The sequence below is a fragment of the Malaclemys terrapin genome, chromosome 12, assembly GCF_027887155.1.
Source record: "Malaclemys terrapin pileata isolate rMalTer1 chromosome 12, rMalTer1.hap1, whole genome shotgun sequence".
Classification (NCBI taxonomy): Eukaryota; Metazoa; Chordata; order Testudines; family Emydidae; genus Malaclemys; species Malaclemys terrapin.
In genome coordinates, this window is record NC_071516.1 from 31,210,391 (window position 1) to 31,233,685 (window position 23,295).

The following is a 23,295-nucleotide window of genomic DNA, read 5'->3' on the forward strand; positions in this document are numbered from 1 at the left end:
CATGTAAGAGACTGTTGACCAAGGGGTTTGTCTTCTAAAGACTCTCCAGCTCAAGGGAAAGGGAGCTGTTACAGTGAAAGTCTGAAATGACACACTGCATTTCAAATGCTTCAACTGGTTTCCCTTCTTTTCTGTACCTTCACTAGAAGGTTAAAAGGATGTTTAATGGCATGTTTGCCATGGGACTATGCAGGCTGAGGTCTCTGAATACCAAACCCTGAACCTTGTTTACCGCTTTCTCCTCTTGGACAGTGACTGAGTCATGTTAACACCTTTGATTTTCTGAGTCCCTTCATTCCATCTACATAAATACAGTAGCCCCCATGTGGGAGGTCAGGTTTTAATGCTTAGCAGTACTCAAGCACTCAGGGAAGAGTGCCCTGATCGGGGGCTGGGGGAAGCTCTGCAAGCCCCCACCTCCCTCCTCACCAAGAGACAGGGCCTGCCTCTCTGGGGTTGAGTCTTCTTCTCCTGCTCCAGGGGTTTGCCTCAGGCAGGCAATGAGGGGGCAGTTGTCCAGCCCTGCCCTGCCCTGTCCTGGGATGAACAGCAGAGCTCAGCAGTCATTGAGTGAACAGCTGGATCCACGTGAGCATTCAGGTGCTGAATCCTGCCTGCTTTGGGAGGGGGAATCGTTTACCCACCTGCAGCCCGGTTTGAAGGCTCCTCTCCTTCAAGAAGATAAGGTCCATCCCTTCCACATTTTTTCTCCTGCCCCGTCGTCTCCTCAAGGCAGCATCATCTCTCCGGAGGCTTCCATTGACAATCTGCCCTGTGACCGGATGGATTAGCCCTGCCTGAAGGATGCCAGACAAGTCCATGCCCAGGGACCCCTGCAGGGAGTGCACCGTCCCTAACTTGGGCAGGTTGCTGTTCAGGGGGAAAGGAGAGGGGTTTCCTGGCGATCCATCAGATACTCTGGCCAGGTTCCCTGAAGAGTCCCGCCAGCCGTTCAGCACTACAGGTGGACGGGAGTGCGATGCAGCTAACTGTTCGAGACGTCTAGGTTTGGCGTCTCTCTCCAGCTCAAACTCATAGGGCTGCCTGTGCTTTTGTTCATCCTTCGTAAAGGCGGGAGCCAGGAAGCTTTCCTGTGTGCAGCAAAAACAGAGAAATGGTCACAGCTATGGCCTACATTGCACAGGCTTACAACACTCAGAAGCAACTTTTAAATCCAGCGCACACTAGAATCATAGAACTATAGGGTGAGAAGGGACTGCAAGGGCTAAAACACTGGCACGAGAGAGGTTTCATGGGGTTAGGACTGAGGGAGGGGAGTGTATGGAGACGGGAGGCTATCGAGACTGGACAGAGCTCCTTAATCTCTCTGCTGGAGCCCTCCACGACCCTTTTCCCCCGGCCCAGCAGACAGCCACCACTTCCCAGCTAAAGGGATGGATGGAGTGGGACTTCCTGCAGAGCCCCATACTGCAGCAGGTGTGCTGCAGCTCAGTGAGCTGTAGGAGGGGCTCCTCCCAGCAGCAAGCATGCCCCTGGTTCCCACACCCTGCCAGCAGCTGTTAGCCTCAGAACCAGAGCCCAGCCACCTCTCATTCAGCAGGGACGGCGCATAAGCGGGGGTCTCTGTAGTGGGGAGACAGAGCACTCTACTCAGAGCGCTGGCCCCAGGGCGGTGCCTCTGTTACACCCCAGCTGGGGCATAGGGAGAGCACTGTGTTCTCGGCTAAACTGAGTGCGGGAGGAGGGATTTTGGAAGCACCTCTCCCTCCGAAGGAAGACGAGCAGAGTCGCTCACAGAAATGCATCGAGTCGTTCGTCTGGGACCTCCAGCTGCCGTTCTCATGTCAGTAAATAAAGGGGCACCTCTAGGCTGAGATTATACATGTTGCCACAGGGGTTGCTGTCACTCGTCCCCCACAGTGACCTAACTCTATCCACCCACCTGGCACCTGGGTGAATGCCAGCACCGGGTTGGGGGGAAGGGTCTCCAAGCTGCCCTGGGACTATACAATACACTTCAAATTGCAGAACAGCGAGAGCCAGAGAGGAGGGAAAGCTGCAGAGTTTCCCAAGCTGGGAAGCCCTGAACACCAGGGAGATGGAATTCCTAAGGGGCCATGTGCCCTGACCCCTCACCTTTTGTACCTGTGCAACTAACACTCCGTTGTTGAAGCTGGGGTCCGGGGCTTCTGGCTCGGCAAAGCTGTTCCTAGTGCCTGCGTTGCTGGCTAACACTGATGTGGGCATCAGGGTTTGTGTTTCAAACTGCTGGCTAGAAGAGGGCCACTTGCCCTTTAAGATGGCGTGACAGATATTATCTATGCGGTTAATGATCACTCGGTCCTGCAAGCAGAAGCAGACAGCTCAGTGGCATGGCAAACCCAGGGCCATGGCATGCAAAGGATAGTGTGGACGCACAGGCCCTTGAGCCCCAAGGGAAATGCAGAGAGCCCGTGGGAGTGAAAATGGAACCCCCTCTCTTTTCACAAATGTTGCAGGGACTGATGCTTTCTGAAGACCCTGTGAACTTGTGTCTGGGTGCACACCCATGCACATGGACATGTGTGCCATGCGACACTGAGTATGGAAGGGGAAATTCAGCCCAGGCAGAGGGCCTGTGCTAAGTCTGTGCTTCGCTTCCATCCCACTGGGCCCCCCGCTCGGCCTCCCCGTGGTAGCCCCAAATCCTGCTTGCAGCAGTGGGATTTCTGTGCATTCAGTCCCTTGCTTGCTCACTAACATGGACCAGGGCCATGGAGGTGGGTGGCTGGGAGTTTTGCCCAGGAATAAGCTTAGTGAAGGGTGGCAAGGCAGAGAAGCTGGGCTAGGGCGGCTGCAATTTGTGAATGATTCAGACAGGTGCAGAACTGAAACCACCTTAGGCCACTCCGAGAAGGAATAGAGCGTCTTCTCCTGCAGCAGCTGGGCGATGGTGGGCGCACGGGCATCCTGCAGCTCGTCCATCTCTCCAGGCTGGGCACAGGGAGAGCTCTTGCTCTCCTCTTCTGAATACTTCTCTGGACAATCTAGGTAAAGTGACAAACAGAAGGGGCCATCGTAACCCTGGAGCCCCCCACGGCGTAGTTGGCGCCGCCAGAACCCCACTCACTAGCCATCATTTGGGACTATTTTTCTTTTCAAAAAGTGAACCCGTTGGCTGTGAGTGGGCTGAGCGGCTGGTCAGTAGCAGCTGGGGGAGCCCTGGGTCCATGAGTGCTTTGGGCAGCCAAGGCCTGGGGCCAGTGAGGCCAGTGGGAATTCTGTTACTGACTTCAAGGGAGCAGGGCGTGGCCCAAAACCACTGAACAATGAACCAGCCGAATGCCAAGGCCAGCCATGTTGGCAGGAACAGACACAGCCCTGCCTGCCTGTCTGTGCCACCCAGTCCTGGTTGGGCAGGGCGAGCCCCGTGCCACAGGGCAGTGCCCAGTCCTGGGTGGGGGCAGGGAGGGAAGGGCAAGTCCCCCGTCACGGGGCAGTGCCCAGTGCTGGCGGAGGCAGGGAGGACACAGAATGACACACACACACACATACACTGAAGGCCTCCTGGAAGCCCCAGTGCAGTCTGTGTTCGCTCCTCTCATCCCAGCAAGAATATTATTGCTCAGAAAGCCACATGCCCCCACCCACAAGGCAGGTGCAGCTGCCACTTGATGCTGCAGGCTGGCACACACACAGGCTCGCTGCACAGGGTGCACGGGCATGCCTGCCAGACGGACACTGCCGTACCTCGGCTCTGGCCAGTGCCCTCTTTCTCTTCCTCGTCTTTGTTCTCACATTCATCGTCTTCCTGCTTCGGCTTGTGCCCTTCCAGGTGCCAGGCCACACCGCCCGCCATCTGCGCAGCAGAGCCAGCTTCCCAGCGCTCCTCTCCCATGCTGGTGGGCCCAGCGTTCGGGAGCTTCGGCTGAGCAGCTGCAGCTGGGCTGGGTGCTGGGGGGAGGCTCTTGGGCCAGTCTGGCAAGTGCTCTGCAGCGCTCTTGTGGTCGGCCTCCCCATCCCCTGCCCCACTGTTACACTGTGATGCCACCTGTCCTGAAAGCTCTGCCTCACCATTCACTTCTGGGCAAGTGTTCTTGGGACCAGGAAGGCTAGAACCAGGTTCCTCCCCGGCTAGCGCATTAGCTTTGGGGTCCTCATCAGTCCTGGCCTCCGGGGTGCCCCTCAATCCTTCTATAGCATCTGCTGCCATCTCAGAATTCTCCTCCTCCTCCTCTTCCTCGCTGTGGCTCTGACTTGGCACTGATTTATCCTCCAAGCCTTTCTCGTGTAACAGGCCCATGAACCTCTGGTCCGGTGGGATCTTTATCTCCAAGTTATGGAGACTGGGCCCATACAGGCCTAGGCTGATCACCCCCTCCGCACTGGTGAGCTCAGGTGACCCAGGCCCTGGGCTGGCCCGCTGCAAGGCATCACTGATCTCGGTGGGGACACTCCTGGAGGGCTGGCTGGCTGGGGCTGAGGGCCAAAGCTCCCTGCCTTCATTGGGACTATCCATTTGGTCACAGCCCATCTGCAAGCTCTCCAGGAAGGAGGTCTCTCTGATGGCCTCAGCCTCACAGCTGGATGGGTCCTCATCCCCATCTAGTTTGCCCTCAGCAAATTTAGCAGCACTGTTGCTGACATGTGTGCAGCTGGGGCTGTCACGGGCAAGAGAGCTGTGCTCACTGGGACACGCCTTCTCCTCATACATCATGCACATCAGAGAGTCCGGCAAGGAGCTCTCATCACAGTTCATGGAAATGATGTCCCGCACTGTCGACAGGAATGTGTCGCAGCTCGTGTCCTGAGGACTGCCCTCCGCCCGGGAGAGCACATCCTCCAGGTTTTCAAGCTTGATCTGGCACTCAGCTTCATTCTCCAGGGACTCACAGGTCCTTTCCATCTGGCAGTACGAAGGGGAACTGTAGAGTTTGGAGTTCATCTGATGGAGACAGCACAGGTTCTCTGGGCCTGGGGCACCTGCTCTTTTGTGCTGAGCATAGTTTCTATACGCGTCCAAAAATGACAGCTCAGGATCGTTCATGATGTAGTAGTCAGTGCGGTTCAGTCCGTGCTTGGCTGTGCCAAGCAGCAGGTCTCGGTCATGCTTGCCACACTCCCACCAGACAGGAAGGTACAGGCTGGGCCTGCACAGCGTGAGCCGCTCATGGAGCTGTGGGTACTTGAGCACTTGCTCCCGGACCTTCCTTAGAAGTTCAATCCGGTACAGCGTTCTTGCAGCACGTTCCTCAGTGATTGGCTCAACATAGATGCTGGGATCAGGTGGACCTACAATGGGAAGAGAGAGGCAGAGACCCCATTACTAATTAGACAGAGCTCAGAAGGGTATATGGCCAAACCTTGCTACTACGCCGTACATTGGGGGTTACTGTTTGGCTGAGGTTCACAGGTGTGAGAAGAACTGTCGGGGTGACAGCAACAGCAGCTTCGGAAATTTAGCACCGCCATCTAGTGGTTACCAGTCAGTGTTGTCTCTGCTGCAAATTGCACCATGGAGAAGCAACAAGTTAGAAATTGGTGGGGCTGCTTGTCTAGTTTGTGTCTCCATAGTTCAAGAGTCATTTGGAGAGGAGCTGGGAACAATGTGAAGTTCCTGATTCTTGGGTATTGACCCTGGAATCACATGTAACTAAACTGGCCAGGGTTTGGTTTCTAAGTTTTCTCTCTAACCAGCCAGAATGAAGAAGAGTTTCTCACCTTCACCAACTGTTCCAAGGGTAGCAATTCACCAGTGGGTATTTCAGAGCCCTCCCATCAACTCCAGTCTGTGCTGCCTTGATTTGGCAAGCAGGACCAGAGCAGGCTCTTGTGGTACCTTGGGAGGTCCATGGTAACTGATGCACCATGGGAGTTTCTCAAACATGTATGGTTTCCTCTGAGCAGGGATCCCACCACGCACAGAATCATAGAAATGTAGGACTGGAGGGACCTCAAGAGTCCAGTCCATTAGACCATCACTGACAGGGGTTTGTCTAGCCTGTTCTTAAAAACCTCCAGCGATGGAGATTCCACAACCTCCCTGGGCAATTTGTTCCAGTGCTTAACTACCCTGACAGTTAGGAAGTTTTTCTAACCTAAATCTCCCTTGCTGCAATTTAAGCCCATTGCCTCTTGTCCTGTCCTCAGTGGATAAGGAGAAAAATGTATCACCTTCCTCCTTATAACAACCTTTTACATACTTGGAGACTGTTCTCTCGTCTCTTCTCCAGACAGAACAAACCCAACTTTTTCAATCTTTCCTCAGAGGTCATGTTTTCTAGACCTTTAATCATTTCCGTTGCTCTTCTCTGGACCTTCTCCAATTTGTCCACATCTTTCCCAAAGTGTGGTGCCCAGAACTAGACTCAATGCTCTAGATGAGGCCTTACCAGCATGGAGTAGAGGAAGAATTACTCCTTGTGTCTTGCTTACAACACTCCTGCTGACACATTGGTTTACACAGGGCATTTCCTGAGGCTCAATGACTGCGAGGAATTGTGCTGGAGGTGGGCACTCCAGGAACTGCTCAGGGATGAGACTGCTGCTGCTATTCTTGAAAGCAAATCATTGTATGTTCAATAATCCCCTGTGGGTAGTTTTTCTATCTCTGATTTTTTCAGTGCCATGTGGCGGCTAGTCTGGCAACACAGGGAGCATCTAGAGGGCTGGTGCCATGTGTGTTAGCTGGCCACGTCCTCCCCAAGCCCACTGTAGACTTCCAGGATGGCTCAGCCTGTGATAACTCATCCCTAACAGAAAGTCCTGCAGTGACTGGGACATGGCCGTGCTCTGGATTGCAGTTGGCCTATATCAGCACAAGTGACAGGAAGGGAAGGTGGGCTACATGGCTACACTATGAGCAGGGCAGGGCATCTGTATCAGACAGTGGCCATGTTCAGTTTTGAAGACATCTGTTTGGGGCTGTCTGGTTCCCTCCACTGCTGCTGGAGGTTCCTGTCTCAGGTCAGGACTCGTTTTATTCTTACTTCTTTTTCTGGAATATCCAGGGAGGGCTGGCAAAATGCCAGGGACATGCTGGCCATGGTGAGGTAAGCGCTGTGCAAGCTCCGCCAAGGCTATCAGGAAGGAAAGGTCTCCAGCCAGAGCCTGTGGCACTGGAAAAAGCCTACTGCTTGATCAGGTGTAAAGGGTCACATGACAGGCAGCCAATCGGCAAAGATATGAGCAGGTCACTAGAATTCGTCGTCCCCACTTTCCTTTCCCCCCAACGGCACCAGTTCCAGCCCTTCCCAGGGCATTCCTGGTCCAAGAGGGCCTCCCGACCATTGCCCCACATGCTGGCAGTGTCCTCTCCACTCACCGTCCTCTTTCCAGAGGGGGAGACGGCAGACATTCCTGCACATGGCCACAAAGCTGTAGAAGTATTTCTCCAGGCTCTCATCTGTCTTCTTCTCCAAGCGGGAAATGGCTCGGAACTGGGTCCAGTCAAAGGCCTTCTTCTCCTGGTCATAGATGACCCCGAAGGAGGAGACAGTGCGGTAGAAATCTGCCTGCTCCCTTCTCGTCCATCTGCAGGGCAGGGAGAGATGCGCATATTCATGAGACATATTTCTTTATAATCTTGTGCTTTCCCACTGTGTCTGGTGCCAGTGAGAGGCACTAGCTGGAGAGCCCCGGGGAGCAGAGTGCTCTCCCACCCCCAGAACAGGCTCTGCACACACTTCCCTACAATGGCCTCAGGGACTTCCTCGGGGCCAGCCAGTTGTTGCCCTCTTGGCTCAGACATGAATAAGGGGCCCACTTGGTACCATTGTGGCAATAGTGGCTTTTGTGATGTGGACACTTGGCCAACAGGAACTGGGCTGACTCAGGCTGCAGAACCACCACCAGAGGTAGTGGCTTAGTCTGGGACATGCTCACCCCAGTGATGTAGAGCAGCCAGCCCCAGTCCCAGACAGCCATACAGTCTGTAGTTGTCAGGTACAGACAGCTGGATGAAAAGTTCAGTAGAGCTCTCTTGATCTGCAAAGCTTCCCAAAGAACTTCCCCAATCTGCAACTTCTTAGACATACTGTACAACTGGGTATCAGGCTGAAGCACCTGCAGGTGCAGAGCTCTTCTCCTGACTCACCCTTGGAGCTAGACTAAGTGGGTCTCATTAAACTCCACTTAGGCTCAGTCTCCCTGGCAGGAGATACAGAAGGAAAGGTAGAAGGCCCTGCAGGGAGAAATCCTGATCAGCCTGTCCATGAAGGAGTCTCAAGGATGGGCGCATGTTTGCAAGGGCAGCACTGCCTTGCTGAGAATGGAAGCAGCCCTTGCCTGGGGTTTGGGTGAGTGCCCCGTTCAAGGATTTGCAATTTCACCCCGGGTTTCTGTCTGAGCAGCACGAGAGCAAAGGCATTTAATTTTACAGATGGTTTGTCACTGTGCCCCAGTCTCTGCTTTCCTGTCATAGGGGAACAAGAGGCTTGCCTGATTAAATTAAACAGCAGCATACTTAGACCCAGTGCAAGGAAATGCTCCTCTACCTAGTGTCCCTGTGCCTCCTGCTGTGCCAGCCAGTGCCATAGAGGGCAGTCAATGTAGCTGGATTTCAAAAGCAGTGGGTAACTCCTGGGCATTGGGCACACTAGTGACACAGGCTCAGGCTGTGAGGGTGATAATCCAACCTCATGCTTCTGGGTCCAGGTGGAGGGGCAGGAAGGATCCCCAGCCCCTCACACATGGCATGGCCCAAGCTGGTGTGTCCTGGCAGCACGGGGCAGTAGCCCCTGCAGGAGGTAGGAAGCCAGACTAGATGGCCCAGTCTGGCCCAGCAGTGTAACCCAGGCCACCAGAAATCCCCCTCATTCCTCCTTTCAAACAGCTGTTAGCTGGAACAGCTCCTGAAGGAGGCTGAGTCTTGGTCCAGCCTACATGGAATGAGGTCCAGACCCAGCCCATACTGGTGCCTGCCTGGGGGCTTGGGACCTGCCCTGCAGGTGTTACCCCAGGCACCTGATTTCCGGCTGGGAGAGTGAAGGTGCTTTCCGGCCACAGGGGCAGGGCGTGTGCCTGAGAGGAGATGTTGAGCCAGCTTGTCTTGGCTGCCTTGGGAAGACAGAGGCTGTTCTTGGGAGTTTCACTGGGTAAACGCAGGAGCCAGTGACTCTCGGAAAGGGCCTGCTCAGCTGCTCTGTCGGCCAGTCCCCTCTGTTACCTTTTCTGCATTTCCTTGTTCACCGGGTCCATCTCAGCAGCTCTCCTGAACATCTCCTCCTGCAGCCAGTAGCCATGGTTACTGGGCACCAGCATCTCGGCTCGGGGGGGCAACTCCTTGCGGTTGCAGCGCTGGTAGACGGTGACGAGCCGCCGCAGTCTGGCTGTGAGGGCGGACGAGACAGGCCAGCAGGATCTGTCTGAGTCGGAGCCATCCTGGGCTTCAAACATCAGCAAGGACATTAATATTTAACACATACAGCCAGAGGCAGGTGGGCGGGCGGGCTCGGGGCTCATTAAACAGCTCCCTACCCTTCACACAGAGGAGCCAGAGGATCAGGGCCAGGCCACGGCTGCCTCCATTCCCCAGGGCAGCAGGTGAGGGTGCCAGGGGCTGGCTGGCTGACCATCCGTGAGCCCTTCCTTCTGGACCCCTGCATCACAGCTCAGCTTGGCTTGTGGTCCTTTCAAACTGAGCCTAGTTTTGGGGAAAGGGGCTGGAACAAGAGCCGGCTCCATGTCACCCTGAAGCATGCCCAGCTCTCATGCGAGAGGGCGGCGTGGCCAATGGCTCATTCGGCCAGTCTCCATTCTGCAAGGGGGCTGCTAGCACTGGCCCTGCTTGCTGCCTTCTGTAACAGGGGGTAATTCCTTCCCTGGGGCTGGGTGTGATCAGTGCTTCCAGAAGGCACAGTTCAGCTCCCTACTGTTGTTACCCAGGGCTCCTTAGCTGTCCTCTGTGCCCCAGAGAGGTACATGCCGGCTGTTTAAGAACACACTGTCATTGTTGGACAGTTTGACGTTAACAGCACAGATGCCTTGCATAGCGCTGCCTTCCTGCTGCCTTCTGTTACTACAGCGCCTAGTAACCCCAGCTTTGGGCAGGGGCCCCCACGCGGAGTGCCACACACACAGAGCAAGCCGTCCAGAAGGCACAGCCTCACCTGCCACATTGTCATCCTGCTTCTCGGCAGCTTCTCCACACAAATTCCCAGAGTCCTGCAGGAAAAGTAAGACCCAGGCCATCAAAATCCACCTTGAGAGGAGAGCATCTGCCCACCCGGCCAGGAGCAGGTGTCAAAAGGATCCAAGCAGCCACACATGCCCATCCGCTCCCAATTCCTAGCTGCAGGGTTTGCAGGCAGCCCCTGTCAAGCAATGGGAGCTCCTCACTCTCTGGCTGGAGGGAGCCGCTCTCTCGTCCCAGTCCAGACGCTCCCCCATGTTGGCCCTTGCCCGGGAGGGCCACACGAACATTAATGCTCTTGTGTCACTCTGGGGCGTTACAGTGGACTCCCTGGTCGGGGAAAACCACTGACCCCACAACATGTGCTCTGCCCTAGATGGAGAGCAGCCCAGAAGAGTGCAGAGCTCAGCTGCTGCTGAAGGGCCCAGTGCTCCCAGGGAGCCACTGGAAAGAGAGGGTGTGACCCTAGCCCCTGCCAGCCCAGAGAGGGCAGAGCCGGGCCCAGGACGCACTGACCCTGCACCTTGCTCTGGGGCCCAGCTACCCTGCACTAAGGTGGGGGACAGTCCATATAACTCTTGGCATCATCGAAGGGTCTGGCAGGATCGGGTGTCCCTGCAGGCCCTGGGAAGAGGCATGGAGCCAGGGTGACTTAGGTGCTGTCCTAGAGCCCTCTGGAAGAAGGCGAATCCTGCAGATGGACGGATCCATGGTGCAGGGAAGAAGGTTTGGGACTCGCGAGGGGCAGAGGCAGGAGTGGGGCAAACAAGGCAGACGGGCCACTAGACCGTGGCTGAGCTCTCCTGGAGGCAGCAGTGAAGGAAGCGATAGTGGGACAGCGAGGCGTGTTATCCAGGGTTGTCTGGCCAGACCCTGACGGGCAGGACGGCTCAAACTCTGTCACACTGTCTGCCTGCGGGCTGCCCCTGCTGGAGCTGCACCCGCCCTAGCCAGGCTAGGGCCTTCTAGAGAAAGAGTAAGCACCACCCCATGGGCAGGGGGAGAGCCATCTCTAGGGGCCCTGGCAATCCCACCCTCCATTCTGGGCACCTTGATGCCAGGGCAACAGGTGCAAACTGGGGGCTCAGATGTGAGCAGTGAACACACTCAGAGCCTGCAAGGGCTGTTTCCTGGAGAGACGGACGGCTCACTCCTGCCTGGCTCAGTGATGTCGAAGGTGACAGCAGTGGGCCACAGCTGGGAGTGGTGCAGCCCAAGTGGTACAAGGGGGTAGCTCGGAAGAGAAGAGGTCTCAGGGAAAGCTGGCTGGGTGTAAGCTGTCCCAGGCTGGGGGATTATTGACCAGGGCAGGGGGCAGTGACATCACTTGGGCCTTTTATGACCAGTCTGCACTGGACAGGGAAAAGGGGCTGTGGGAAGGGTCCTGTGCGGGAATACTGGACAATCCCACTCGGCATGAGTCCCATTTCCCAGGGAGTTGGGGGCGCAGGGGGTCGAGTTACCTGGAGAAAGGCAGACCCAGCAGCATGGATCTAAAGCTACAGAGGGAGAGCACAGCACGGCTAATGCAGATACTGGGGAGAGTGGAGGGCTGCTGCCCCAGGTCCTTTTAAGAGGAAGCGTCTCAATGTGCCACAAGCTGCAGCCTCTGTGGAGCCAAGTCAAACAAGTGGCATGTGCATTGCTGCAGCGTCTGCTGGGCTTCGGAAGCCGCCTGTTCTCCCTGTGCAGCTCAGTCTGCTGCCCCCAGGAAGGTGCCTGGACAGAGAACATGTCAGTTCCCCCCAGACACAGAGGCTGCTGGAGACAGAGTGGACAGCCTTTCCTCAACCCCGCAGGCTTTCAGATGAGAAGCAGCTGCTGCTCAGGGCTGAGTGATTTGCAGGGGCAGCACATGGCAGGGGTGGGGCTCTGCTGGGGCCCTTCCCTCTGCCAGCCTAAGGGTGGTAAGTGGGGATCCCAGCTGTGAGGATCAGCAGCTGAACAGAGGGTTTGTGCTGCCCTCCTCGTCAGAATGAACCCGGACAGCACAGGGTGGGGCTGATGATGCTGGCCCCTCTTCACTGCTGGCCGGCCCAGGCCCCATCACTGCACTCACTACCCTGCAGCTCCAGACTCGTTCCTTCTAAATCCTTCCCTGCTGAGCCTTGCCTCATCTCCCACTCTGCACCCTCCCCTCCTCTGCTCTCCTCCCCTGGGTGCTAGGTGTGGGGGCTGGGCTGTCCTGGGCCAGGCTAGGCACCAGGCGGGGGGCAGGGGGCTGAGCTAGATACCAGGCTGGGGTTCCCTAGGCCACGGTGCCAGGCTGGGGGAGGTGGGCTGGGCTGGGGCGGGGGGGTTAGGCTGCCCTGGGCCGAGCTAGGTGCCAGGCTGGGGAAAGGGGGCATGGGCAGGCTGCCCTGGCACCCAGCATGTTGGCCTTAGTGGAGGTACTGCAGGGCTGGGGGTGGTGGAGGAGGTGCCCAAGCACTCTGGGATCCTACTGATCATCAGGCTCCTGCCTGGGGCTGGTCCTAGCCCAGTCCCATGGGAAGAGCCGGTCTTGGCATTTATGGTAACAGTCCTCAGCCAAACAGGGTAGGGCTCTGCTTGGCAGTGAGATGGTGAGATCTCTGCTGACTGGCCGGCCTGGGCACATCCAGGAATCAGCTGACTGGAGACCAACACCCAGGATCCCACAGTGGGGGGATTTCCAAAGGATAGCGACCCGTCCCGTGCAGCAACGTCACTCACTCGCACGCTCCGTCCCAGCAGCCACGGTGCTCCTGGGAGCAGTCACAGACAGCCTGGGCACCAGGCACCCTCCCAACAGCTGTCCCTGCTGAGCCCCACTAACAGCAAACTGGCTCTGCCATGGGGGAAAAGTGGGGGTCCAGCCTACTGCTCTTTCCCTAGCCACAGCAGAACACCAGGTGTCTCCCGAGCCAGCAGGGAGCAGGCCTGGCTGGGGCAGAGGAGCTGTTCTCATCTGCGGGGAGCCCCACTCACCTCCTGCTGTGGCAGCCCCTCCACTCTGTCTCCGCTGTTCTCTTCTTTCTCAACGTTTCCTCTAGACAAAACAACCCGATAGAGCATTAGCCTTTGCCCACCCCAGCAATGCCCCAGCGCCTGCAAGGTGAGAGCCAGCTCCCTCACTTTCACACTGCCTGGGCACCCTTGTTGGCTGCCCTCCTGTCATATGCCCGAGCATGGACCTGCTCCCTGATCTCCACCTGCAGGAGGGAACTGACATTCAGGACATTCTCAACCTTTATGTTTGCAAAGCTGGCAAAGAACCCAGCACCAGTCCCGGCTCCGGGCTCAGTTCTGGGATTCTCTGGTGACACACATCGCCGCTCACCCACCTGCTAGAGCACACCAGCCAGCCAGCACTTCTTTCCCCATTTCCTGCAATCGGGGGCTGTGAACTCTCTGATCAGCCCCTCACCCCCGCAGCCAATGAGCTGCTCCCCAAAGCACAGCACAGCATCTAAAGGGCTTGCGTGTGTCAGTACCCCTAGCTGGGTGGGAGAACCTGCGTCTAGGTGAGTGTGAGTGGCACATGCACCTCCCTGGCCCATTGAGGGAATTCACCCAGGGGAGCAGCTCCCACACACCTGGTACCCTGCCTGCCCTCTCCCACTATGATACACAGTCATGCCCAGCAAACACTGGCATTCCCCTGTTGCCCTGCATGCACAGGCACCCTGCTGGGCTGCTGGCTTACCCTCCTCTCTGCTCTCACTCCGTTCTGATGCTCACCCCCAGAGAACAGCATGCGGCTGGTCCTGCTTCTTCTGATCTGAGGAGCCAGCCAGACCCCTGCCTCCTCCTGCCCCCACCCACCTTTCTGCAGTATCCTGTGCCCCATCGCTGACGCCCTGCTCCGCAGACAGCAGCTTCTCGTCTGGCATGCCCACCTTCTCCAGGAAGCACAGTGCTGGGTCTGCTCGCATGGCGTTGTACCTCTCGTAACCTGCCAACACCACAGCTGACATTAAACGGGATACTGTCCTAGCCAGGGGCCAGGCCACCCGGGACCGGCTTTGGCTAAACTCTGGCTGTGCCAGTGGGGCCTGCCAGAGTGCACCTGTCTCCAGAGTTAGGACCTTGTTGTCTGGCCCACAGATGACATGGCCCCTCAATAGCAAGTTTCACCCAAAGCATCCAAAGCCAAACAAATGGTAGCTGTTTAATCCGCAGCCCTTCTGTCTGGGAGACAGAGACACAGGAATCAACCTGTCTGCCCCAGAGATGTAGCCACTTCTGGGATGGAACGCAGCACCAGGGTAACAGACAGACTCCTGTCTCCAATGGAAATTGCAAGAGGAGTTTCAAGAGGCAGAATGTATTGAGCTGAGATAGAATTTGGCCAGGAATGTGGATGCTCCCCCCAAGTCCCTGAGTCAGGCACTTGGTTTGATATGGCCACGCTCTGCAACAGCCCTTTATCAGGGCGAACACAGGTGTTCAAATGTCTCTACTGAGTCACATGGGGCGAGGCCTAACTCCTTGCAACTTGGGAGAGTGAATGGAGCTACAGCCCCAGGCGCTTTGGCTCAGCCCGGCCCCCAGGTGAGCTGGCCTGGAGTGGATGTCCGGGACATGAGTACTCAGCACTGCCAGGTCATGGCAGCAAAAACATGCGGCTTCCGGGGGCTCCTCGCTGGAGCACCCAGGATGGGGTGGGGCCCCGTGGGCGACATTCCACTAGCTTCGCCCTGGGGAGGGGTCTGGAACATCGGCATGGTGCTCTGAACTCAGCAGCCACTCCTGGCTCCTGGCTAGGGTAGCGGGAGTACCCCAGCACACCGGGGCGGGGAGCAGCACTTGGCAGGGCAATACCGTGTTTGAAAACTCCAATAAGCAGCGATTTATCGGCCTCTGCATTCCACCAGTCCACTGGGATCTCCACGTAGTCGATGTCCGGCAGCAGCACGTCCAGCTCCCTGAGAGGGACAGGCCATGAATGCACCCTGCTCTGGACTCCCCGGGAACCCCTGCTTCTGCAGACAGCTGAGTGGGCGATACTGGGGGAGCTGGGGACTAGCCTTCTGCCTTGATAGCGCTCTGGTGATTGCTTCTCCAGAGACACTGGGGTCAGGTCCTGCCTTCCGCTGTGTGCGAGCTCCCCAGACGCCAAGGGGACCAGTCATGGTCCCAATCTGGACTGATACTGCGCTAGCTGAATCCTGCTGTTGGCTTCCCCTACACACACACACGTGTCACAGGACCCTCCTGTGTGACAGGGATGGTGGGCATGGCCTGCCCCCCCCCCCCCCCATCCTACTCAGCCTGGCTGCCCCATGAGCTCCCAGGGCTCATTTGAATGGTATTTGCTTTAAGGCTGGGGAAAGTTTTCACTAAAGATACCAGCCACCGACAGAGCAAAAGCAAGGGAAAGCAGCAATCTGCTGGAGTGCACCGAGCCTTCAGAGTGGCAGGCAGCACCCTCCCTGGCCTCCCTCCAGTGAGCTCCTGGGACACGGACTGACTGCACCTGTGCTGGGCACAGAAGCACCCTGGGAAAGCAGCAGCATCTGCTGAGACCAGGAAAGCGGAGGGTTTCAATACAGGATCAGGCTCAGTGAGCTCAGCAAACCTTGCTCTCCTCTACCATCCTGGTGGCTCCCTCTGCCACTGCTCGTTATGTGACACCAGGGCAATTACCAGGCTTTGCCCAACCCAGCATCCCTTTGGGGACTTCAGGAGCCAGAGGGCTGCAGCCATTTCAGTCCCCCATGCTCCCTGCAGAGCAGAGGGAGGAAATGCAGGTCCCAGCAGGCAATGCTCCACTACGGTCTGAGCCACCTGGCTTGGGTGCCCAGGCTAGGTCAGGATTGACTGGGGGCTACAGCTTCATATTAGAAGTGAATTTGTTGGGCTGCACTGTGGGGAATCCTGATTCCCAGCACGCTGGGGCTGGCAGGGTTAGCCGCAGGCCTCTGCACTAGGTGAAGTCATTCCAGCCAATCAAGCTTCAAATTAACGCGCACCTGCACACGTGTGTGCATCTCTGGGGAGTGCATGAGCGTAGGGGGTCTGCATGTGCCTCAGCATGCACACCCATGTGTACATGGGTATGCATGTAGCCCAGCGCAGTTCTGAATGGTGTTATTTCACAGGAGCAGTGGTCCTGTCGCCTGGCCAAAGGAGCCCGCTGTCCCTGCTCAGCTCCGCTGCAGAGGGAGCTCTCTAAGCTGCAGGGCCAGCCTCTAGGGCTCAATCCTGCAGTCTCTACTCAGGCAGAGCCGCCACCAATGGCAACAGGAGTTTTGCTTGAGTGAGAACTGCAGGATTTGGCTTCAGACACTGTGAGGTGACTGACTCCTCTCACGCTGGCACAGTGCTGCTGGTGACTTCAGCTAGACAGCAACTGGGCAGCTCCCCCATGCCAGCGCAGAGCAGGCAGGGAGCTCCTCATGCAGCAGAGGCGCTGCAGCCAAAGATATCTGTCGCTGTAACTCCGCAGCTGGGCATGCAAACCGATCCAGGCTGCTGAGAGCATCATACCTGGCCGGGATCCCTTCGAAGGCTTTGTCAGCCACCTCTCCCAGCACTTCAGCTTTCAGATAGTAGAGCATTCGCACCCGCAGCAGCACCCTGCCAAGGGAAAGGGGCAGGTCAATACAGACAGAGCACTGGGCTAGGATCCAGCATAGCACAGCCCCTACACACAGCGTTTATGGGCCAGCTGGTCTGTATGGCGGCATGGGGCAGTGGGGATCGCTGCCCAGGCCTGCAGCGTGTGCGGTTATATACCAGGACAGACATGGTGGGAAGCCACTCCCCTTCTCATGACACCACCCCCAAGGCTGAGCGCAGGCATGGCAGCAGCTTCGCCCGTCCTTAGCTGCCCCTCGCGCTGACACACAGCAGGACATCCAGCCCCTGGGGCTCAAGAGGGGAGGCCTGAAGAAGCTGGAACATGGGGACTAGAGAGCAGGCCCCATCCACATGGGAAAACAGCTCAGGCTGGCAGGGAACAGGCTCCTTAATCAGCTCAGTGGGCTGTGGGCCTGATCCCCACCACCTGGGCATCGGAGATCTCACCTCACTAACCCTGTAATCAAGCAGGCTTAAAACACTCATGAAGGAGCTCACCAGGAGAGGGGAGGTGCCAGGCTGGGTACCTGCCTCCCCAGCAATGGCAGCGACACACCTCACTCCTAACCCAGTGAGGGAGGGGGCTGCGCTACTTACAGTGCTCATGGCTAGGAGAGCTCTTGCTGGGAGCTGGGATGCAGCATCCTCTGAGTGGGTGAGGAAACAGCTCTGGGTTACTGATTTGTTAAAATAATGTCTCTCAGTTCTCCCTGCAAAGAGCTGTACCTGCTGGGCCCCACTCTCCAGGACCCAAGAGCTGGCCACCACCCTACAGGGCCCCAAGAGCCATCCCCCTCCAGGCTCCACCTCCCCAGCCCACAAGAGCTGCCCCCCACCAGGTCCCAAGAGCCGTCCCCCTCCAGGTTCAGCCCCTGGGTCCCAAAAGCAGTCCCACTCCAGGCTCTGCACCCCCCCCGAGGTCCCAAGAGCCGTCCCCCTCAAGACTTTGCCCCTCTGGTCCCAAGAGCCATCCCCCTCCAGGCTCCGCCCTCTCCCACCCCTCCCCCTGGTCACAACAACTGTCCCACTACAGGCTCCGCACCCCCGGATCCCAAGAGCCATCCCGCTCCAGGCTCCGCCTCCCCGGCCCCCAAGAGCCATCCCACTCCAGGCTCCGCCCCCGGGTCCCAAGAGCCATCCCCCTCCAGCTACCACTAATGCACAAGTCTGCACCATGGGGTGCTCAGGTATTTGACCAGCCCTGCTTCCCAAGTCCCTGACCGCGGACAGCTGTGACAATAAGGAAGTATCCTGAATGCCAGCTGAGCTGTGGGGAGTGCCCTGCACCTACCGGCAGGAAGATGAGAATTCTGTAGGGCTGCAGCTTTACAGAACTTTACAGAATGGCAAGAACTATCCAAGGTCTGACGACCCAGTGGGCACCGACCCAACATCCCCAGTGGCCTCTCCATACTGACTGCCCAGGTCCGTCCTGCCCCTTCCTCTCCAGATTCTGCGCTGCAGCCCAATGGCACGACGCCAGCTGGGGGCATATGGCCTCGCTCTGGGCCCAGGGCAGGACGCACAGCATGGCGTGTGCGCTGCAGTCCCCCAGGGCAGGGGCTCACACTCACTTGTTGCAGTGCTGTTTCAGGTGCTTTTTGTAGCTGTCATCGTGCAGGACTATCTCGGGGTTGCAGCTGGCCAGCCAGTCCGCGTTCTTTATCTCAGGGAGCAGCATCTGGTTCTTCATCTTCTTCCCCTTCCTGCCCCTGGGCACTGGGGCTGACAGCCCTGCAACAGCGAGAGGGAGTGCATTAGCGGCACTGCTGCAGGCCACACACCACCCTGATGGGCACCTGATAAATGCGCTGGATCAGACAGGACACAGACACTGGCTGGCAGGAGCAGTGCAGCTGGAAGGACTGAAAGCCAGCCCTTGTAATGCTCTTTAACCCTCATGCCACAGCTCAGGTGGGAGTGGGGGAGCCAGAGAAAAGGCAGGCAGCATACCCAGTGTGTCTGTCCAGGCACAATCCCATAGCAGAGCCATGCGTACGTGGTGCCCTAGTTAGACCAGGTCAGGCCATGCCACATCCACACCTTCCCAGCAGCCTAAATGCATGGGACAGTTCTGAGTGTAGGAGGTGGCTTGGCAGGACAGGCTGCTGGACGCCGCTGCTGGCAACCCCGTCCACAGAACGGAAGCAAGCTGGCCCAGGCTCTCGGCAGCCTGAACGTCGACGTTGTCAGATACAGGCCCGTGGAAAGATGTCAAGTTGTGTGCTGGGACAGGAAGGAGGTGCTCCAACACCTGCACTCTGCCTCACACAACCCACCTCCCCACTCCACACCAGCAGGCCCAGACCAGCCACGGCTCTCCCCAATACACTCTGGCCCGCACCCTCTGCAGTGCCATTGCACATCCACATCTCCCCGCACTGCTGCGCACAGCCAATGCTCAGCGCTTCCCTAACACACAAAGCAGACCCAGCTCAGGCTCTAAACTCAGCTCCACTGTAGCCCCACCAAAGCTACTCCAGCTTTCTCCGGATGGAGGTGACAGCAGAACCCAGCACAGACATCAGGGCCAGACACCCCTGATGAGATGGCATCCAAGCAGATCTGTACCCATGGCACCTGCCAGTCAGAATCCTCACCTCTTCTATACAGCAGAGCCAGCCTTATGCCACGCAGGTGGGGGCGGAGTCGTCCTTGGAGTCTATTCCCTGGATTGGTTCCCTGGCCAAGTTTCCCTGTGTTTTCATTCCAACCAGCTATTGCCGTTTTGCTACTTGCATGAATCCCTCTAACCCTGGACAGGCCCAACTCACACACTCCTCCTCTCAGGACAGGACCAGTTCCCCTTCAGCAGCTCTCCAGACTTTTCCCTGCTGTGGCTGCCATTGCACAGGGTCGGGGCATGGGCTGGAATTCAGTCCTGTATTGCCCGCCGCACGCCCAGACTCATGGAAGCAGAGGCCTCCCCAGGAGCTGACTGAGAGGTTCCGAGGCTTCCCCTTGCTAGGGATCCAGCTGGGTTACATTCAGTGCTGCAATTGCAGTGCAGCGTTCATGACCCTCAACGGACCATGCCCCTTGCTCGTTGCATTACTGAAATGTGAGCCCGTAAGTGCCACCCTATCAGTTTTACTATTGCTCCATTCCATGCTCGTGCACTGGTGTACGCCCAGTGACGCAGCTCTGCCAGCGTCCCAGGTGTGTGCCATGGTTCCTTTGGTCTGACCAGCACACACCTGATCCCCCAGCCCCGGACCATCCTACTGAGATGGCTCGAGTGCTGGACGAAATGGCGATATTAACTCAGAACAGTAGGCGATGGCGTCATTCACGCCCAGGGAGAGATGCAATGGACGTGAACGTAACCCAACAGCACCAGGCATGGGGGGATTCCAGACTGGACCTGGGACTTCAAATCCACCACAGAGCCCGGCTGCTTTCTCCTGCACCGCATGGGAGAGCCTCACACTTTACACTGCTAACAGCCTCTGGTATGCCCTGTGGAGCGGTAACGGGAGCAGCTGCCTCAGCTTTCAACATGGCTCACCTGTGACAAACTACTGAAAGGCAGCGCTGGGAGCCAGGCGGAATGAGCTGCCAAACTGAACATTGTGCCATGGATCGGGGCACCCACACAGTGCTCCGCCAAGGGGTGCAGCCAGGTGCCAGGCCTCATTTGTATTAGATCTCAGTACCCCAGATGAGGATTCCCCCCACCCTTTGTGAAGCGCTGGGGGATCTACAGACAAGCAGTGTCCCACAGGGGATGGCGACTACAGAATGGAGTGGAGTCATCTTTAACATAGTGTGGCTGCCTGCAGAGACCACAGGTCCAAGCATGCAGCCAGCACTGGCCACACCTCCATAGTTCTGAGAATAAAGGCCACTATGGGCTGCACTCTGCAGGCGACATTTGCCCCCCATCCCTGATGGACCCAAGCCTGTTCACTGGTCTAAGTAACAATCTAGGCCTCAGGATCAGACAGCTCAGGTTGGTCTGGTGCCCTAACTCTCCAGCCCAAGGTTCCCTCTCAGCTGGGCCAGGGCTGGCCATCTCCTGTATCAGAGAGCCCCTCTGCCACTGCCTCCAGGGTCTGGATGCAAGTCAGTTCTGTGACCCCCTGGCCCCGACACAGTGGTTCCTTGTTGCCCAGCTCTGGCTCTTTGTGTGGCTTCTGGGACCCGCTCTAGTTTAACTCTCTAGTCCTGGGCACTGAAAGCTGGGCGTGCTGGCAGCTGAGCAATAACTGGCGGGAGAGAGAGTACCTGAGTGATTTTGCAGGGCCTGGTTCTGGCCGTCCTTCGTCGGAGTGATCAGATCCCAGATAAAACTCTTAATCTTCTCATCTCCCTTGTAGTGTTTGACGCAATAGACCAGGAGGGCCCGGCAAATCATCTCCATGTCCTTCTCATTCAGGTGCCATTTGAACCGTCCGTGGGTCAGGATATCCTTCCAGCGCCCCCAGCTGGAGGAGCAGAAACACACACCATAAACACTGCAAATGACTGCACTTTTCTAGTGCCCTCCAGTGGGGAGCTCACAATGCTGCATGGGACACTAATGGACAAAGCCTGGCCAGTTCCTGGGGAAGTAGGGAAACTGAGGCACAGAAAGGGGTGGGATTCATCAGCATCACACACTGGGTCAATGGCAGAGGCAGGAAAAGAACCTAGGAGTCCTGACTCCCAGCCTATGCTCTAGCCACAAACCACACTTCCTCCCATAGACGTGGGGTTTGGGCACGCAGCAGGTCCCCCCGGCGGGGCACTAGCTCTGCAGCTCCCTGCCAGGTTCATGCCCTCCTGTGCAGCAGCCTGTGACAGGCACAGACAGACAATAGCAAACATGTGACACCAAACCACCCGAGAGCCACAGCTGCGCTTGGGGTCAGCCCAGCCTCACATGGCATGCAGATCCCAGATGAGACCCACCCAAATATGAGTAGGTTCTTCTCCACGCGGAAGCACTCGGCCCGCAAGTAGCGCCGCGTCTTCTCATTGAGGCGCCGCGAGCGCGTGGGCCGCTCGTCGGAGTCACTGTCCAGCTCCGAGAACTCCATCAGCTCATCCTCCTCGAAGGAGTTGTAGTGCTTGGTCTGCTTGCGGACACGGGGCCTGTCGATCACTAAGCTCTCCTGCAGGGGGAGATAGTGAGAGGCTAGTGCGCCCAGAACCACCCGGCAGACCCTTCCCTCTGCACGGTGCCCCCCTTGGCCACTCGCACGAGGTGTGGGGATGCTTCCCTCCTCTGTGCTGCCTTCTGGCCTCAGCAACTCCTAGCACCACCCAGCTCTCTCCAAGCCTAGCATCACACCCAGCATCTGGTACCAGACCCAGATGGCCTGTTCAACGCCCAGCCACTATGGACTGCCACCCACAATTAACTGTGGGTGCAAAAAATGGAGGTTACTTACTGTACCTGGAGGCTCTTTCAGACTCCACATGTGAGTAGGCAAGTACCCCATGCGCCCGAGTCCAGAAATTCTTCCAAGCAGTGTCCATTGGCCCCTACACACGCCATAGATCTCCTTATGCTCCCAACCAAGGGTATAAGAGACAGTGCAGGCTGACGTCATTCCTCCTCTTATTGCAAATCCAACAGGATCTGAAGCAGAGGGGAGGGAGGACAGGTAGTGAATACAGATAGGGACATACATCTTGAAGAACCTCCAGTTACAGTAAGTAACTTCCATTTCTTCTTAGAGTGCTGGTCCCTGTGTGTATTTTACATGTGGATGATTGGCAAGCAGTGCTCAGACTGCAAGTGGGTGCTTGGAAGCTGGTAGCAAAGATGCTTGCAGCACTGCAGATCCCACTGCTGCGTCCGCAGCATGAACTAAAGCGCAGTGCATTGTGAACATGTGGACAGAACTCCAGGTGGTCGCTTTGCAAATGTCTTGTAGTGGGACATCATGTAGGGATGCTGTGGAGGTGGCCTGCGCTCTCGTGGAATGAACTGTGACACCCACAGGGGGAGGGATCTTTGCTTCCTGATAGCACTCTAGGATGCATCCTGAAACCCACTTAGAAATCCTCTGGTTTGCCCACACGATCTGCCTGAAATGGCAATAAAAAGTCTTGATGATTTCCTAATGGGTTTCGTTCTTTGCAGGTAGAACACCAGGGCACGTCAAACACAGAGGCAGTGAAGTCTCTTGTCTTCCGCAGAAGCATGAGGTTTTGGGAAAAGTACAGATAAGCGAATACTTTGGTTGATGTAGAATTCAGAAACAACCCTGGGGAGAAACTTAGGATGTAGGCGAAGGGAAACCTTTTCTTTATGAAAAACTGTAATAAGGAGGGTCTGCAATGATGGCTCCCAGCTTGCTGACCCTCCTGGCTGAAATGATAGCTACTAAAAATGCCATCTTCCTGGATAGGCAGGTAGGTCATGGAACATGTTGCCATGGTCTCGAAGGGCGAATTGGTGAGTGTCGACAGTCCCACTGTGGTGTGCCCACTGTGTGAATATCTCGCTTAGGACTGAATTGTTCATCTCCCACGCATGGTCCATCGAGAAGTGACTGCTCAGTTTGGAGCTGTGGATACCTGGAAGGTAAGTGGCCTGCATCATGATGTGATTCCAGATGCACCAGTCTCAAAGTTTGATGGGTTCCAGCTTTAACTCTGGCAGGTGATGTCCACATGCATTCCATCATCTCAATGGTCTGGACTGTTCACAAATAAGGAGATTGATGCAGTCATTGCAGCCATGA

The 23,295-nt window shown here is 56.9% G+C and overlaps 1 protein-coding gene across 7 annotated transcripts in view; it reads right to left on the reverse strand.

The window, feature by feature from the left end:
- CHD6 (chromodomain helicase DNA binding protein 6) overlaps positions 1 to 23,295 on the reverse strand; it is a 199,280-nt gene that overhangs the window by 20,876 nt on the left and 155,109 nt on the right. For 4 of the 7 annotated variants that reach the window (XM_054045371.1, XM_054045372.1, XM_054045369.1 and 1 more), the window contains 14 exons: positions 21,512 to 21,714; positions 20,846 to 21,045; positions 18,193 to 18,352; positions 16,526 to 16,615; positions 14,858 to 14,961; positions 13,859 to 13,988; positions 13,022 to 13,082; positions 10,050 to 10,104; positions 9,107 to 9,326; positions 7,265 to 7,473; positions 3,691 to 5,232; positions 2,839 to 2,987; positions 2,098 to 2,304; positions 645 to 1,091 (listed from right to left, as the gene is read on the reverse strand). In XM_054045371.1, coding sequence (XP_053901346.1) covers positions 645 to 1,091; positions 2,098 to 2,304; positions 2,839 to 2,987; positions 3,691 to 5,232; positions 7,265 to 7,473; positions 9,107 to 9,326; positions 10,050 to 10,104; positions 13,022 to 13,082; positions 13,859 to 13,988; positions 14,858 to 14,961; positions 16,526 to 16,615; positions 18,193 to 18,352; positions 20,846 to 21,045; positions 21,512 to 21,714 — 3,777 coding nt within the window. The remainder of the gene's footprint in view (positions 1 to 644; positions 1,092 to 2,097; positions 2,305 to 2,838; positions 2,988 to 3,690; positions 5,233 to 7,264; positions 7,474 to 9,106; positions 9,327 to 10,049; positions 10,105 to 13,021; positions 13,083 to 13,858; positions 13,989 to 14,857; positions 14,962 to 16,525; positions 16,616 to 18,192; positions 18,353 to 20,845; positions 21,046 to 21,511; positions 21,715 to 23,295) is intronic. The other 3 variants (XM_054045374.1, XM_054045370.1, XM_054045373.1) reach the window with 3 other exon arrangements.